Consider the following 18,673-nt stretch of genomic DNA (forward strand, 5'->3'; position numbering starts at 1 on the left):
GTTACCCAACATCCCATCACAGAGCTGGCTTGAGCAGGAATTCTCCTTCCTACAGCCACACGTGGAGAGAACAGTGCTGGCCCAATGCCAAACTCAGAAGTCATTGGGCAACTGAGCACTTGTTCAGTGTCTCCTGGGGCACAGAGTTGTCCCTCTTTAACTCAGAAAGAGTAAGTTGTGACCCAAATGTGGTCGACTGTGTGAGCAAGCAACCTGCTACCACAGGGACCCCCAGAAGGGACCCACCTATGAGCAGAGTGGGACCCAGTCTATCCCTCCCCCCCACCAACAGGTGATAGCTCAGGTCACATAACCATTTGCTTCCAAGTTTAATGTACATTCTCCAGTGTTTATTTTTGTTGGCACCTGTATGTAGGCTGGAAAACGTTCTTATTTATTTCGGGCATCCAGTGTACCCTGAGTTTATTGTTGCCTTGAAATTAGTCATGGCTGAAGGAGCGGGAGAGTTGAACTTTACAGTGTTGCATGTGCAAACTGATTTTAAGGTCTGCATGCCGCCTCCATCTAACCCAGAGACTTCAATGGACCTCGTTCACTTCAGGCACATGATGGAGCTCACAGGAGAAGAGAACATTCATCAATAAGACTCGAGAGCTGCAGGAGATGTTTTCCTGTGTTAATTTAATCATACAAATATTCATTTATACATAAAGGGAACAGCTTCCTTTTAACCCTCAATGTGCTCTTGTACGACTTCTCCCAGACCCAATGCGGCAACACACCATCCTGCTCTACACATGCACTCCCCACAGAGAGAATAAAAGACAGGCCGCAGAACCAACCACTCACTCACACAGGAAAAAAAAAAAACACAACGGAAACCCAGACACGGGACAGCGTGCATTTCTCAGCCCTGCCAACACCAGCCACTCACACCTGCAGGCTCTGGGACTGTTTCTGCTTCCCCCCTTGGGGAGCAACAGATATCTTCCAAGCTCTGGAGGATTCAGGGTGGTCCTCCTGAAACACAAAGCACCAGAGTCCCAGCCTCGCCAAAGCAGGCGGGTCACCTGTTCCCAGGTATGGAGCACATTATCAGCAAGAAGGGCTCCAGTGCTCATCCCCGGCTTTCTCAGCAGTGGGACAGGATGCTTTTGTAGCCCCAGTTTCAGTCACATTCTCAGATACAGAAGATTTTGAGGCATTTCCCGACCCAAACGGCTGATGCTAAGCTCAAGGATCCATGAAAGAAAGGTAATTGTTGGAAATGTGAAATTCACGGCTTAAAAGGTCCCAACCCCCTACCTCATTTCACGACTCCCAAGATCATTGCCTCTAAAGAAAAAAAAAAGTTGCGTCTAGAGAAACAAAGAAAATTGTCCTGGTACACCCTATCTATAGCCACAGTCTCTCTCATACCACTGGGTACCACGAGCTCCTTTGCCTCCCAGATCAGGGAACGCGCTTGAGGAAACGCTGCATGGAGCAAACGTCATTTGGCCTTCCCCTGTCCAGTGGTCTCAGCTGACAAATCGGTTCCTGACAATCCTAGAAGTCAGTACAACACATTCAGCCTAGCTTACGTAACTGCTGCACCCACACCTTCCCATCAAAGTCTGTGAGAAAACTTCGGTATTGAGCGCTTCTGGAAATGTAGGTCATTTTTTGGTTTAAATGCCTCACTCTGGACTCCCAAGTTCAAAAGTGCCGCTCTACAAAACCAGTGCAATTGCTGCTCTCGCTGTTATCCGGAAAGAGTTTTGCTAACCATCCTCAAAACTCCTCATTTAAGAACTACTGCAGACTGAATGGCAAGTTGTATCTGGAGACTGCTAGCATTTCTGAGTACTAGGGAACGTGAGGACATAAACCACTGCTGACATCAAAGCAGGTCTCTCTGGAGAGATGAGGAGGAAAAAGAGGCAGAATTACCAGCAATTTAAACATTCTCCCACTGTTACAGCAGGGGTTATTCAACTAACCAACACCCTCAAACAGTTATAGCATTTTGTCACTAGTGATATAATGATCATCCCCATAGAAAAGGATTGTGTTTATGCTCAAGAGGGTTTCCTGGGGAACAGCTGTAATACATGAGTGTCGAGAGGCTGGTTTTCTGCAGCTGCAAGTCAAGTCTGACAGTGACTTCCCTCGCATCCTGGAGTGAGCATCCCGGTGACAAGAGTGCTGCTAGACTGAAGGGGAGAAAGGAGACTGGATTCAAAGCTGTGCAAAATCGGCATGCCCTCCGACTACGAGAGGCCAGTACCAGGGTGCCTGCCACGTGACTCCTGGAAAAGGAATCTTTGCAATGGAAAAACGTGGACATACACATGGTAGTCATTTCTACATGCATCAAATGTGTGCGCCTGGGAGCAGAAGGGAAAATGAAGTCAGGCCCGAGGGTGACACAACTGCCCCTGCCCATATGAGGTCTGCAGGGTTCCGAGTACGGCAGCAGCAGGTGTCAGTGACCCAGGGCTCATTTTCACCTCAGTCTACACAACAGCCAGATAAGGCTGAAGTGAAGAGGCTAAGGGGCAGCCTCATCAGCTGGACTACACAGCAATCCCCTGGCCTCTTCCCCCCGCTTTAGAAAGGACACACAGTAGTCATGCACATGAGGTACTGGAGGGCACAGGCTCAATGCCTAGCGGGCTTGTCACAACCAACTCCACCAGGCCAAGCTGGGAAGAAAAGATCCATTCGCCGACAGGGTCAGGATGATGTAAATCTCTCCCTTTACTCACCTGTCCAAAGGCTGCAACTCATCCAGGGCAAGAGGAATTTTACAACATACACAGAGTATGAGGACTGCAGCTGAACAAGTGCACCTTCTCCATTTGCATTCAAGGGGGAGCAACTTGGATCTAATCAACCTGTGCAGTTTTAGCAAAAAGCTGCCTTCTCCTCCCCACATGCCTCCAGGTTAACTCAGCAACAAGAGCTGGCTCAGCAACAGGCTCACAGTACACAGGACGTCTTCCAAGCTTCCCTTCTTACACCCAAGTAGCAAATCCTTACACAAGTTCCTCTCCCAGCATTTGGAGCTCTCTTTAGATTTCAAACGTACAGGGAAATTATTCTTCAGACTAGGATCTCTACAAGACAAACAAAGCCCACCAGTGGTCAGCAAAAGCACAAGACTGCCAGGCCCCATGCTTCTCCCCAAAGGCCCAAGTCTTTCTCTGCCGGGTATGAGGAATTCATTAACCTCAACAGAATCTACCTGCTTGCCTTGGTGTGAGAAGAGGGACGTTGGAGGCTAAATGAAGAACAAACACTGACACAATCAAGGAACTAGTGCTCCTTGGAAACAGCCTAGGGCAGACCAAGAGAAGATGGCAGTTTGGGTTAGGGTAACTACATGATGATAAGAGGGGTGTTTTGCATATTAGTGTATCTTTGGCAGGCGGCTCTTGTGGCTTGGTTCAAGTTTCTGAAGTAGATAGTACCCTCAAACCCTCCCCCATTTCAGTTCGACTCACAGTGACCACAGCACCTTGGAAGTCTGACACAGAACTCAAGTCACTTTTCCTACCTCTGGGATTAGTCTGTGTCATCCTATTATACATGGCTATCATTCCACAGTTACGTGACCCTCACATCCAGAAGAGCTCTCCCTTGTCTAAAAACAAACCTCGAAGAGCTCATCTAGAAAGAAAAACCTCACAGAAGCTAAACTGGCCAGCAAGAGAAAGGCGAGAGAAATGCAAGATGCCATCGTGGAATCCAGCTGATGATTCCACTTCTTGCGCTACATTCAAAAACATCTTGGCCTCTCTCTGCTAAGCTAGCACTTCACCACAAGAAAGAGGAATTAGAAGTATACTGATACAAGATGGAAGGGTAAGAATGGAAGGCTTAAAACTAAAGAACATGACTTTTGCAAAGCTTTACAATTACTAGCGGGTGAACTAGATACAGAAAGTTAGCTTCCTCTTGGCACAAGACTAATACACTTGCATGGTGGTCCTAGGCACAACTACTGTACATTGATAGTTAACAAGATGGTATTTCAAAAATAATCCTACCAGCTTTGGAATCCTAATAAATTTGTTTCATTATATATATATATATATATATATATATATATATAAAATGAAACAAAATATATACATATATTTTGTGTAGTCAAGTTTCAAGGGGGTTGGGAGGAGTCTCCCATATTATCTGAGCTTAGTCCTGCACTCCTCTCCTCCTTATGAGATAAGGAAATCTGGTGTTGACTTAAATCTTCAAGGACAGGTTTGGAATACCAACAGCACCCCTCAAAAGGGGAAAAGAATCAACAAAAGATTAAAAAGGTAGATAACTAAGAACAGCTGAAGTCATTAAAATCCAGAGAGCTGGGCGTGAACCCAAATTTACATTAAAAAATGCCCAACATACAAAAAACAAAGCCACAGCACAAACCCCAGAAGATGCTAAGCAAGTTCCCGTTCTGTAGCAGGCAAGCACAAAAATTGATAAAAATGCACGCTGTCCCTTATTTTTAAAAAAATATGAACAGGAAACAAACAAAGAAATTAAACATTTGCACAAACTACAACCGTTCTTGTAGGCAAAATAATTTCTCTTAAAAAGATGGCTTTTTCATTTTAAATGTTTAAACTTCCTTTAAGCTACCTAATTAATCATGAGAATGACTCCTAAAAAAAAAAAAAAAATGGTGTTGGTGTATTTTCTTTCTTGTAGCATTGAACAGCACTCCTGAAAATTCAGCATTCACACATGCATACTTAGTTTTGTTTTTTCCTCTGGAAACAACTAGTCTTAAGTTATTGTTTTCTTCGTTATCCAGGACATGGAGGCAGAGAAGGGGGGGGGGTCCATGCTGTGTCTTCAGTAAGCCATTAGAACCTCCCTCCCGCCCCCGTAAGTCAGTTGTTAAAATTCTCCTCTTGTCGATACCCGTTTTTTGATTTTTAAGACTGTCCGAAGGGATAAGGACCGTGGAAACCCTGAAAAAAAGTTGGAGACAAAATCAGTTTCAATAGGCAAAAGCTGAAACCAACTGAACAATGTGCGCGCGCAAACATCCCTACCACCCCCGTTCTTCCAACTTTGCATACTGAAGTCCCCACTCCTTTCACTTCAGCAAGTAGCTACATACCCATGTAAGATCCATCCCGACAGTGTGGTTCTTTGTCTCCCTCTACCGGGTAAGTCTCATGTACACATTTGATTTGGCTCCTGCATTTCAGATAATGGATCTGGTTTTGCTTTTAAGATCCACAGGACTTGCATTCAGGCCTCAGAGATTAACTTATCAAGGGAGTTACTACAAAAGACTCCTACAAACTCTCCTTTTCCAGCTAGCCTGACAGTCACCAGCTACCAGGGCTCACCAAGCTGCAAGCTGCTTTCTGGCCTGGTCTAACTGGGATTTTTTGTTGTTGTTGTTGCTGCAGCTACCAGAATTCAAATGCTGTGCATGGAGTGGAGAATCCATTACAAGTCACATTTGTGCTGACGCAGCATCCAGACTGGTGAAAACCAGGGTCAAGCTGCACTAATGCAAAGTGTTGTTTTGCCAGTCTTCACTAGCAGCTTACAATAAGCAGCAAAAGATGATAACAGGGAAAATCCCCAGTACCAAAAAGGCCTTAGTGTCTTCCCTGCCACGAACACTTTTTGTTTGGAAGTTTCTCTTCCATAATTTTAGACCTCTCAAGATGATAAAACGGGACATTTCTATAAACATGCTTTTCTCCAGTGGAAACCACCTCTCTCCAACAAGATTAAAACATTATTAGCATCCTTTCCCGTTTTGACCTTAAATGAATCGTCTCAGCACTCGTTCTAGCAAGAGCCAGTCTGTTATTAACAGCGACACTTTCCATAATCTCTCACACTGATCAAACCAGCCATCAGGCATTATCACGCATCAAAGGAACGAGACCAAACAGTGTTTAGGAGGCTTTTCAGTAAACCCTGTGTTTCTGTGACTTACAGAAGCGGCTGCAAATATTAAAAAGGTAGAAAGGAAACAATGGTATTTAAAAAGAACACAACGAATGACCAAGGAGGGGACACTGGAGGAGTTAAGACGACAGATTCATTTTGTCTGGTTACCCAGGGCAAGAAGGCAGTTCTCCTGGCATCCTTTCCATGGTCCCGCTGCTCTCTATTGTGGGGGTGAGCAAGACTACCAATAGCCTAATTATACACAAATGCCACTGCCTGTCTTTTGAAGTAAGGTGCAGACGCTGCTTTATACTGCTTCATTGCAAGTGGGACAATGTGTCACAGCATCAAAGGAAATATTACTGCCGGCATGTTCGCCTGTAACTCCTCTGTGAGTTATGTGCACCATAATTGGCTGAGGCAATGAGACATTTTAGGATGACTCGCGCCAAAAAGCCCTGATTGTATTGCAGAAGTTCAGGAGGACGGGCTGGGTCAAGTGACAAAAACCTGAATTCAAAAGCTCTGTTGTACCTTTGTAAGATGGAATTTGTTTTTAAGGAAGTGCTGTTAGGAAACAGAAGTCACTCCACAGCTAACAAGACAGGTTTCATTCCCTGAGCTATGTAGTGTTAGGAGACTTTACGCAGACATCCAGAAAGTGTCACTAGTGACTCAGAATTACTGCTGGAGCATCAACAGGGGAGGAGGATTAGTGGAAGATTACACAAGAGGAACACTTGAAAATTAGGGTGGGCTTGCAGTATGCTATACTCCCACTGTTTTGTAAGGGCCAAATATCCAAGCGAGAGAAAAAAAAAAAAACAACAAGAGGCCAGTTACCTAGGTAAATAGGTACCTATTTTACCTAGGTAACTAGTCAGGTCTTCAGAAGGGCTCAGGTGAAAGCAGCTCCCTCTGAACAGGGGCTAGGAGATGCTAGAACAGTGGCTCTCAACCTTTTCTGGTTCAAGGCACCCCTCAGTAGACTCAAGCCCCAAACTTGGGAAATGCCAGGTCTTAGTTCTGACTTGTTTCTTGTCTTCAAAAAATTAATAGAACAATTATTCTGTTGCAAAGGACTCAGGAAAGATCACAGCAGGTCAGAATAGTTTTAACACTATAAATTCCTCTTTGAAAACTCTGGGTTTATCTTGTGACTCATGTATCTGCACTTCATAGCACTAACCTTGCGTGACACCCTGCAGCAAACCTTGAGATTGAAAGAATCTCAAGGCACCCCAGGGTGCCTTGGCATCCTGGTTGAGAACTGCTTTGAGAGAGAGGTAGTTAGCCACGTTAGACTGAAGTCAGGCAGAAGGCAGGGCAGGGCAGGGCGGCACTGTAAAAGAGTAACTAATTCAGAGCAGTATAAGCTTTCGTAGGCAACAGCTAACTTCATCAGATGCTATGATAGATATGATAGCATCTAAGGAAATAGGCTTTAGCTTACAGAAGTTTATGCCTCTCAGAGGCAGTTATTCTAGAGGTGCCATCCTGCCCTGCCTTCTGCTAGATGCTTGAAAATCAGTTCCTTAGCGTTCACAAAGCTGAAGGGTAGATGAGGAATGAAGGATTTAACACAAAGATTAAGATAAACTCAGAGGTAGGTAGAACACACAAAAAAACCGGAAGATGCATAGAAATAAAACTGAGAAGTACAGACATAACCGTGAAAAATGATACCCCACATAGCTCTGTGACCTTGGGAATAAGCAATTTATACCTGCTCTCCCTGGAAGACAAGAACATACCACTGGTTACAAGTACTGCTGCTTGCCATAACTCATTTCAGCCCTTAAGTGATTCCGTACGTAAACATTTTTTTCAGTTATGTATTAACGTGAAACAAATCTGGAGGAAAGTCATCCAAGCAACTTGGGTGCATGAGTATTTTGCAAGTTCAAGTCAAAGCAAAGATGACTGTCCTCAACTTTGAGGGACAAAGTCAAAACAGCTTGAGAACGGCAGACAAAGGAGGAGACAGTAGTTCCTGTCCTATGAAAGCCTAGAAGAATGGGCCAAGATTTGTGGGTTTGTGTTTATTTTGAATGAGGAACCTAAGTCACCACTTCCTCCTAGCAAAAAAAAGGCTGCATCAGAGAACACAGTGTTATGAGACAGGTGTATTCGTCAGCTATGAATGAAACATGTACACAGTAGTGACTGATGAGTATACTCCATCAGCACCATCATGCAAGTACTGCTTATAGTACAAGACTCAAGCCACAGAGTTTGCAACAGCAAGACCTGCAGCTAGAGTATGTGCGCCGCTGTGTCATGCTTATACAGAAGCTGGGTTTTGCAGTGCTTCAAGGCCACCTGGCATTAGCCCTCTCTAAAAGGTGATGGCGAGCTTGTGGAAGCATTACACAAAACTTTCATCTAGGCTGCACAGATTCTGCTTGTGCACGTGTTGCCTTAAAGGGCTGCATGTGTAGTAGCCTGTGCATATGTAGGGGCCCTGGAGTCAAAATGCCTAGTTCATTTTATAATAAACACATTACAGAGACACTGAAAATGCTTTGTTACTGGGATGCGAGTATCATAGGCACACGCACACCCACAAACTCCCTCCACTGCTCTAAAGTCAGGAGTTAGAAACAGATACCAGCTCTCAGCCTACCCCTTGCAAGCACCAAAAGCCCCTGTGGATGTTACTAAATTTAAATGTCACAAGAATAATAATCCTGTCCTTAGATCTTAACACAAAATGTGAGGGGAGAAAGTATTTCAACTCTGGCTTTTGACGGGGTTTAGTTTAAATCTACACAATTCTGTTAACTATTTAGGATCTTAAAGCTGGATTCTGACTCATCTTTAGAGCGAGAAAAGATTTAACCCCTAAAACAGCAACGCTCAGCTCTGCCTGGCTCAGGAGCCCAAAAGCCACAGCAATGCGATGTAAATTTGTGGCACACACTTCAGTTAAAACACTACAATACTTGGTTCTACAACAGAGAGAGCATGTGTGTGCTGCATTATTCACAGTTGCAAGGAAGACTTATCCGATCCATGCAATAAACAGAGAAAGACAAACCAAGAAATGTAGCAAAAAGCTAATGAGATTTTCTATGAAGCATCAAAGTGATAAGCTGCAGAACCACCCGGAGCTTGGGAAGCCCAGCCTGAGTGTTACAGACCTATGAAATGCCATTGGTTTAATCGACAGCTGTAGGCTGGGTCTCTTACCATTAGACTGTTGCAGAACCATCTTGAACTTGAAAGGTGACTTCTGAACAGGTTTCTCTTGGCACTGGGCATTTTCTATGAACAGCAGCCTCTGTGCTTACGGTTTTTGTATATACAAAGCCCTCCACTATATCTCACTTACCTGCAGAGCTTATTTTTGTACGATTCGTTCATGTTTTGTGCTATTAAAAACGATTCAAGTACAACAGCTGTAATGACTTGTTTTGGTTCTTCTGATTAAGGCCAAGGGCATTACTGGTTTAACATAGACATAGTCCCCGCATGGAAGACTGTATAATAAAAGGCAGACAAAGACTTAACAGTTTTTTGGCATCTACCTTTCATATGGTCTCAACCCATCAAAGTCCCCAGCAAAAAGAACCACAAAGTTTGAGGAGGATGGTGCTCAAAAGATAAAGGACATAATTTGGCATGCATTTGCAAAGTTTGTGACATTTCCACTGAGAAACTGATCTGCATTTTCCTTCCCCCAAAATGAGACCATTACACAAGATTGACTATGATCAGTTCAACTTCACCGTTACAAAGTCAGTCTCCAATTTTCCTCCCTGCATCTTCCAGGAATTAAATGAACAATTTTACAGTGAAACGCATGGAGTATGCAGGTTTATAAATATTGGGGCTGGGGGGAAGAAGGTTGGGTTTTTCAAAACAAAGGCAGCTTTCGCAGTGAGAATACCAACTACTTCCATTTGGTACCTAAACGAGAGTTGAACTCTTCTGGATACTCCATTGGCAGGCAATTCGTCTGTTCTAAGCCTGCATGTTAGTCTACAACTCATGCTAGGAACAAACCCAGGCTAAAAGTGAGGCCAAATGAATACAGGGCAAACTCTACATACATCCCGTCTCAAGCTGGAATGGAATCTCCCGAGAACACAGCATGGCAACTGTAAAAGCTTTGGCGTTAAAAGCATTAAAAAAAAAATCAGCCCCCTTCATCTCAGAGTTAACCTTTTACAAACCACCACAACACAAACGTTCACACAACTATCTTTATTTCACCTTTGTGTGTGGTTGAATTTAGATGGATATAAAAAGGTACACTTTTAACATTAAAAGAAACATGAACTTTCGATGCATGGATGCAAACCAATACAAAAGAGAGTCTCCCAGTGTACACCGATGGCAGCATCAGATAACACTACAAGTCCCCCTTCTCCTCCTCCTCATTTTCTGGGCCGTTCCTGGTCAGTGCTTCTGCAAACTACCCTGAGCTCTTTTGACTTGCTTATGTAAACTGAACGCAAACAGAAGAACAGAGTGTTTAGTACATGTTTTTTTTCTCTGCGCGCTACGCAAATACAATGTGGCAGCTAGGACTAAGGGGAAGTTAAGAATCTTCCCACAGTTCACCTGGCCATCAGGTTGATTTAGATGCAAGTAACTGGTTTAGCTATGTCAGATGTTCACCAGAAAAGCAAACTAGCTTGCAAAGGGTTCAAGTACATACAGGGTCTTCATAAAATCCTTGTGCATTTTTAAACTCCCTCCCCCCCCCCCCCCGCCCCCCACTGCCTCTAACAGAGACTGAGACCAAGACCGAGACCTTAAGGGCATGAACTTAGGTTGTTCACAAGGACCTGATGAAGACCCTGTATAACCCATAGATGCTACTAAGGAGTTCTGCAATTGGCACAGGCTCATAGTAAATAGCCATTTGGAGCTTGTGACTTCTTCTTAGTTCTATATCAGCTCTTTTGGCTAGCTAGAGCCCTTCTCAAGCCTAAATATCTAATCCAGGCTGAACATCTGAGTCACAGGAACATATCTTCTGCCCCAGAAGGAAAGCCTCAAGACTCTAGGAATAAGAGAAATACCAGGTACCATTGCAGCCCCAACGTTCTCGTTCCCCTCTGCACACCTCCCCCAACCCTCCCATCTCTCCCTGAAATCTAGGTAAGCTGCCTGAACTATTCCTGCCTTTTAGGCTGCTTGCACTTTTTAAAAAAAACAGTGATTTATGGGAAGAAGCAAAGTGTTACAGCCACTGAGAAGTATAGATCAGGTGCTTCAGTGGGGCTTTCTGCCACTTTTACTAAAGTTGACTGAGTCTAAAGAGCAGTTACCAATCTAAAAATAAGGTTTCCCCCATTATCAAACTGGAGTGGCACACCTTTGGAAGAAGTGTGCACTGGCAAGCAACAGCAATTTTCAAATTAAGTTAAAACCAAAAACAAGTTAAAAGGCTTTTCAATGGGACTTTTTTGTCTATTTAACAAGCAGGTTCAAGTTTGATGCTAGATTTATAACTGAAATCTGTGGGAGAAACACACCACGAAAGATGCATGTAGAGCCGGGGCGGGAAATTATTTTGGGCAGAGGGACGCTTACTGCGTTTCGGCAAGCCATCGAGGGCCGCATGACAGGCAGTCCAGGGCAGATAAATATTAATTTTCTAAATTTTTTAGGGGCCCCACGGGCCAGATAGAATGGCCTGGTGGGCCGCATTTTGCCCACCCCAATGTAGAGCTTCAGGCTTTAAATCAGTACCTACGCAAGTTAAATTTAAGGTGGCCTGGGTGCACAGAATAACTTAACCAATTTAGGTAGTCCTGAGCTATGGCATAGATTTTGCCAGCTATTTTATATGGGGGTAACTGCAGGACACCACTGAAATGAATAGGGATGTGCATTGCTAAAATATGCATGATCTGGGCTTTCACATACAGTTCCCAAACTTACAGAACCTGGTGTAGGATTTCTCTCATGATGAACCCTTAAGAACTCCATGAAACCAAGGTGTATATTTGATTGCCCCTGGAGCAGTTTTAAATGCAAGGGACAATATTAAAACATTTGGAAAAAAAAAAAAAGTTATCTTTAGCAGTGTGTCAGGACAACCTAGGATTTCCAAGTAACGGCCAAGACACCTGAAACAGATGAGTTTCACGCCCATTGCATTATCTCGAGCATCTGATCTCCCCAGTTATTTCACAGGGAAAAAAAGGTTTGCTGTCCATCACTTCAGCAATTCATTAAAAGATTTTCCTGAGATTATAAGCATGCTCTGTGCTTCCCTTGGAAAGAGACAGAGATAACAGTGCAGTAGTGTCTCCTAGCAACATTACTGGGATCAAAGGAGGAAGTAAATAAAATAGAACCATGTTGGCTTCAGCACTTCTGATAACACAGCGGGGAGAAAAAAAGACCACCTTTGCCAAGTGGGAGAACAAAATCCACACATCTGGGCAGGAATTCAGCCCATCACTATTCAGGAGAGCACATAAGCATATGCTTATCTTTAAGGGATTAAGCACAAGCTTGAAGCTAATCATGCTTAATAGTCAACTTAAATGGGAAGGAGTTGAACACATGTTAAACTGCTGTCCTGAAACTGGGCCTAGATCTGTAGCCGACTATCTAACTATACTGTGGAAACAACAAAACAGCGTCCACTTTGTTTTAATAAATGACGGCCTCATTGTTCTACCATTTTTAGAAAAATGAAGTGTTCATTCATGTAATTTTGGTTCAAACCATCCACGGTCCAGATTCCACATTCCTGTATGGAAGTATTTCAAACGTTTCAAGTGTGAAATCTCAATGTGCCTGCCTGCTTCAAGCAGCAGACGGCACGTCTGCATGTCACTAGGGCCTGGTCTACACTAGGGAATTTTAAAAGATGGCTTGCCCTCATTTAGCTGCGCTAGAAGCACCAGTGAAGACAAGGTACAACAGCTGCTGGCCCTTTTTGGACCAGCAGGTTAATCACGACCATTAAGACACTGGAAGTGCCAGAGCACTGTCTGACAAAAGCTTCCTCTGTTGCAAACACCAGTGCAACCGCACTGCTGGGAATTTTTCCAGATTTCCTGCTGGAAGGCCCCAATGCCACTAACACCTGGGCTGCTCTTATGCACTTGCAGCACTTAAAAATGATGCTTCTGATAAACTTCACCCACCCCTTATGCTACAGATCTCCAAATGCTTCACTAAACCCGGCTAGGAATCCACTCCCTTTTATAAGCCCGGGGGGTGGGGGTGGGAAAGGGAGCAGAGGCAAATTTGTTAGAAGGCCTTGCCCAAGATTATGAAGCTAGAGAATAAAACATAGATTTACAGGCATACCTCGTTTTATTGCGCTTCGCTTTATTGCGCTTCGCAGATATTGCGTTTTTTACAAATTGAAGGTTTGTGGCAACCCTGTGTTGAGCAAGTCTGTCGGCGCCATTTTTCCAACGGCATTTGCTCACCTGGCATTTTTTAGCAATGAAGTCTTTTTTAATTAAGGTATGTACATTGTTTTTTTTAGACATGATGCTATTGCACACTTAACAGACTACAGTATAGTGTAAACATAACTTTTATATGCACTGGGAAACCAAAAAATCCGTGTGACTCGCTTTATTGCAATATTCGCTTTATTGCGGTGGTCTGGAACCGAACCCGCAATATCTCCGAGGTATGCCTGTACTAAGCTGTATCCATGTGCTCAATCAAATAAGCCAAAACTTTCCCCTTTTGCTGCAAAATCTTACGTTACTGCCACCCTGAAATAAAACCTTCCCAGGTAGTCTTGTGATCAAGTTGCAGAAGACCACTCGCCCTTTAGACTACTCAGAAGCCAGAGCACAGCTTAAGCCCCCCAGAGACAAGGGATATACAGCTAAAACAGATGGTAAAGCACAGTGCTTACCAGAAGGTATGTGCACACCATCTGCTGGTGAGGTGGTTTAATGCTTCCGAAGTGTCCCTAAGGAGCCCTTCTTCCTCTCCAGTTAAACACAAAGAGACCCAGATGTAAAAAAAACTACTATACTGTGCTTATCTCAAGGGAATAGCCCCCTTTCCAGAAAGATTTCCCATTTGCACAGCAGCATGAGATCAGGTCAGATCTGAATGGTTAAAGGCTTGCATATGGTTCGCTTTCCAAATTTATGATGTCAAAAATACTCCGTGTTAGGTATCCTACTTTGCTTGACTTGATCTCTACCACAACTTTCAGAGAGGTGCTGCTCCTGTAAGCCCAAACAACGAACGAGCATAAAAGATCCTTGATGATTATTTCTGGAAATGAAAACCCAACTCCACCTCCTTTTGTCTGTAGACAGAAGCTGCAGGCAGGTTTTCAGGGCAAGGTCCTTAGTCAAAACAACTACGGAAACTGGCTGGTCTTTACTCTGTTAAGGAAAAAGCCATTGCTTCACATAAATCCTGTAGGTGCAGGAACCAATTTAAAAAGCCTGAGCAACCGAACAGCAAAGGAAACAGCAGAGGAGGAGGAGGAGATCAGGCTTAAAGTTGAATTCTTTCCCTGGAGGCCATTTTTAGAAAATGATAGCTGCAGTTAGGACAGTTGCCCACATAAAGGAAAGATTAGCCTTGTGCTAACCTAAGTACCTGCTACTAACGGGTTTTCGGTTGTTCTGAAGCCAGCCGTTAAAACTAGCTTCTATCTTCTACTAATGCTCGATCAGCCTGTTCACTCAGGACAGGCAAGTTACCAATAAGCCAACTATCAGCCCACTGTGTTTCAAGCAGAATTATGACTTCAAGCAAAGCAAGGTAGCATATAGCTACCCGTCTACCACTACCACAGATAGAGACTGAGACCAAGACCTTAAGGGCATGTGGACGCAGAGGAATTGGTCATTTCCCTACACAGCTGCCTACCCGGCATCCCCATGGAGTGTGCGAACGTATGCAGAAAATATTTTACCTTACGTCAAGCACTGACAAAGGATCCTATCAATATGCTTCAGATTTAATACCAGCCCTTTCAACGTGACAGTATGTCAATGTTGCTTACTTGGACAACATATATGGTACCTTTTCTAGTCTTCCATATTGTTTTTTGTGTAGAGGTTTCTTCAGTTGATAATGTTCACATTCTACTAGGAAAAAAAGTCACCATTGAAAGAGTATCCAAGTGTTTGCAATCATCAGTTTGTAACAAACACCCCTGCATCTGAACGACAATGAAACAATACGAAGACCCCGCATCCTAGACAGATACATCCAAACGCAGTAATATCAAACCTCAATCAAATTTGGCTTTCTCCAGGATGGAAGGACTAGCACTTCACCTGCGATGCTTTTTGTACCAAGAATATTAGAGTTTCTGCAAGCAAACCTAAAACAAAAACACAAAACTTGGCATATCAAGCACTGCTAGATAAAAAAGGACTAACAGAGGCTGGTATCTGTGTGTTGGTGAAAAGGAACAGCAATTACTGAGTACCTGAGGAAACTTTCATTACAGTTACACTGTAAGCAAAGTCCCTTACCTGCTCTCAGGCAAAAAGGTATCAAAACCAGCTTTCAAAAATGGATGCGTGAAAGTAGCCAGCTAGACCACAAGAACACTAAAAAACGAGACTGACCGCTTCCTGAAACTAGATTAGAATGATTCACATCAGAAAAGACTAATGATCATGTTGCATTAGCCTAGATTATTAAGTTTAATATAATCATGGTTCAAGATACCATCCTCTTTTGTTTATCCAAGTTGTGGTTCAGCTCGTTATTGTTGTTACACCAAGGACCAAACATGCTGGTTGTCACTACGTACCACAATCAGGCAATTAGAAAAAGATGGTTCTTAAAATGGTGCACCACATTTCTCCCAATACACTCTAATACTGCATTCCTAGGTTTCCGATACAGCTCGTCAAAACAAGTTGCCATTCTTACACTGATATAAATTGTGGGCCCCTTAATCATTAATGACTCAGTTGTGCTACCCTGTATGAAATGGTATAGTGGTTTTAATAGCTGGAAAGAGTCCAAGTGGGCCTCACGGGCCAATTTTAATACATCATGCTCCTGGAAGGAAGTTATTTCTGCCAAAAACCCCCAACTCATTTTTTTTTTTTTTTTTTTAAATCAACCACTTTGCAGCTGGAAGTCTTAGAAATTATCCATGCACTCGATTAGAGATGCAAGTCAGGTAGACACAATCAAATCCAGCACCTGCAGTGTCCAGGCACTAAATCCCCAAGCTTAGCCAAAAGCTTGTCCTTAAGACTGGGATAACCATGTGTAATGTGACCTAAATTAGGACTGGATGCACTTTAACTGTGAAATGCTGACATATGCATCCGGCTTCTGACCTAAATAAGGAAACAGACCTTACCTGATTTTCATCTTAGTTCTTTTCATGTGATTGAAGCGCTTCTGAAAGGGCATTCAGTTACACAATCCTGGATGCCCTCTACTCAGGGCATGTAACAGAGACAATGGCAGTGTAGTTTCCCCCACAGTATGCCACCAATGTCCCTCAACTTTGTTATGGGGAATCATTTTGAGCTCTGCTTATTGCCCTGACTATGGGTAGTACACTGGTTCTTGGCTTTTTCTGTGCAGACAGAGCAGTGGTTTGTGAGGAGACCACTGTCCACTGAGACCCACCAAGCAATCATCATACGGTAACAGTTTTCAGTAACTATTAATCTGGGCTAGCTTTGCATTGGCAGGTTAAAGGTTTTCTGTGTCACTACAAATTCCCTCAAACACCCAGTTCCACCTTTTAAGGATCAAGGAACATCTTATCTTGAAGCTGGACCCAATAAGTCTCATATCATTGGTTTCAAGTGTATAACATGAAGAGGGCGATTGATGGGGTTTTTTGAACCAGTTGCATCCTACTTGCTTGCTGTAAGAAAGAAAGAGTCAGAAAAAAGAAGTGTGACCTCAGTACAAAGCAGTGTACTTAAGAATGGATTTGTGTGTATATCATCAGAGGCAGTTTATCCAGTTAGTTCACCTACAGCACTGCGGTTCCTAATATGAGGGCTTTATTAAATCATTCAGCAACCGAGTGTTATTGTCCTACATAGCCTGCTTAAAGTACAATAGGCATGTTTAAAGGATTTTAAAATCAACTAGTTTTGACACAGGACAGTACACACCTTGGCATGCTTCTGGTATTAACAAGATTCTGAAGTGTAAATAATAATCCTGCAATTCATTTTTCACACACAAGCAGCTATAAATAGTCAAAATATTACTCAGACTTATTAGCATCCATCAAGCAAACTTCTTAGGGCAATTAAAAGTAATGGCAATTTAAAAATCAACTACAATTCATAACAAGTGCAGAGAGACAGGAACAATCCTATAACTGACTATTCCTGAAACATGGCTCCAGGGACTCAAATGTTGAGCTGGGCATTTTTCTCCCTCTTCTGTTACAATGAAGAAATAATCTGGATGAAGCCTAGGATTTTATCATCATCTACAGTAGTCAGGAGCACTGCTGCAGAGAGACTGACTTCCGTGCACTGAGTGGCTGGCACGGGCTCCAACCACTGTTAGTTAAAGCACCCAGACACGATATAGTTAACTTTGAGAAGGACTTTAAAAGAAGGTGGGTCTGGTAGAGTCTATTGGCTGCAAAGGGATTTTAATAACGTGAGGAGCTGGCAGAGTTATACAGTCTTAAATCAGAACCTTCTTTAGCAAGTCTGGCGGAGGCAGAAGGGAGGGCTTCGCAGTTTGCAACGAAGGACTATCACAGTACACACTATGGCCATCACCTACCCATTCTCCTGTTCTCCCAGGGCACCTACCTTACTGTACGTCACTACTGACAAGTTGTTCGAGTGACTGCTGGGGGAGAGATTTACAGAGTTTTGTGACAGTCCGTTCTGATCTTGTTCGATTTGGTCAGGAGCAGGCCCCCACGTGTTTTTGCCGATTGTGCCTAACTCGGAACCCCCAGGGTCTTTTAGGTTGTTGTCATCTGGTTGCCTGTTCTTCTGTGGTGAGGCGAACGGGTTAAAGTTTCCTTCTACCTTGCGATGTGGTTGTGTGTTGAACTCTGTTTCGAAGGATGACAGCTGCTGCGTTACTCCTAGAAGTCCTCCAACTTCCACACTGAGGATCACCCAGATGACATCTGGAAAAAGTGAAGGACACTTTGGTCAGCACTAGATACAATTTACAGGGAACAGAGATTCTTCTTCTGCTACTTGTACCACAAAATTCTGCCCTTGCACAGCAGCTTTCAGCCTAGGGGTGGCCAACCTGCAACGTGAGTGCCGCAAGTGGCCCAGACAACCTCTGCATAGCACGCAGCAGATCAGGGAGGAGATAGGCTGCACAGCAGGAGATAGGGCAGGAAGCATGAAGGCAGAGCAGAGCAGAACAGAAGGGGACTGAAGTGGCACTCCGGGACAGTGCAGGGCCAACCTTTCTGGCAGATGTGTTGCAGTTTCAGTCGATCATTTTAAAGGCTTAACTGTTGTCTGTCAAGCACTAACACCTCCAAGGCAGCAGCAAGTGCTCTTCTCACCAAACTCCTCAGCACAGCTGCCTAGCACTAAACAAACAACAAATCCCAGGAAGACACATTTCAGCTGGGTTCATACAAATCTGAAACAATAAGGGAGCATAAATGACTTGCCTAAGACCACATAGGACTGCCGAGGGAAAGATGCAAACAAAACCCAAGGGGCTCTACTCCCAGTCCTCTGCTCTTATGCAGCAAACCATGCCAGGGTCTGTTATACGAGTCATAACTTACTACTCGATAGTTCAGCGTAGCTGGGTTTATAATCATGCATTTCACCGACTTCCATTTCCAGCTCTAAATATTGGCAATAGGCTGACAAACTACCTTTGGCACCTCACCACATTTTCTCCT

General features: G+C 43.7%; 1 protein-coding gene across 1 annotated transcript in view; it reads right to left on the bottom strand.

The window, feature by feature from the left end:
• Positions 1-625: 625 nt before the first annotated feature.
• Positions 626-18,673, bottom strand: part of ILRUN (inflammation and lipid regulator with UBA-like and NBR1-like domains) — a 47,421-nt gene continuing 29,373 nt past the window's right edge. The window contains exons 4-5 of the mRNA XM_090024992.1: positions 17,598-17,926; positions 626-4,925 (exon numbers count right to left, since the gene is read on the bottom strand). Coding sequence (XP_089881118.1) covers positions 4,890-4,925; positions 17,598-17,926 — 365 coding nt within the window. The 3' untranslated portion in view covers positions 626-4,889. The remainder of the gene's footprint in view (positions 4,926-17,597; positions 17,927-18,673) is intronic.

This window comes from Crocodylus siamensis, chromosome 13 (assembly GCF_052110815.1).
Source record: "Crocodylus siamensis isolate JL-2025a chromosome 13, ASM5211081v1, whole genome shotgun sequence".
Lineage (NCBI taxonomy): Eukaryota > Metazoa > Chordata > Crocodylia > Crocodylidae > Crocodylus > Crocodylus siamensis.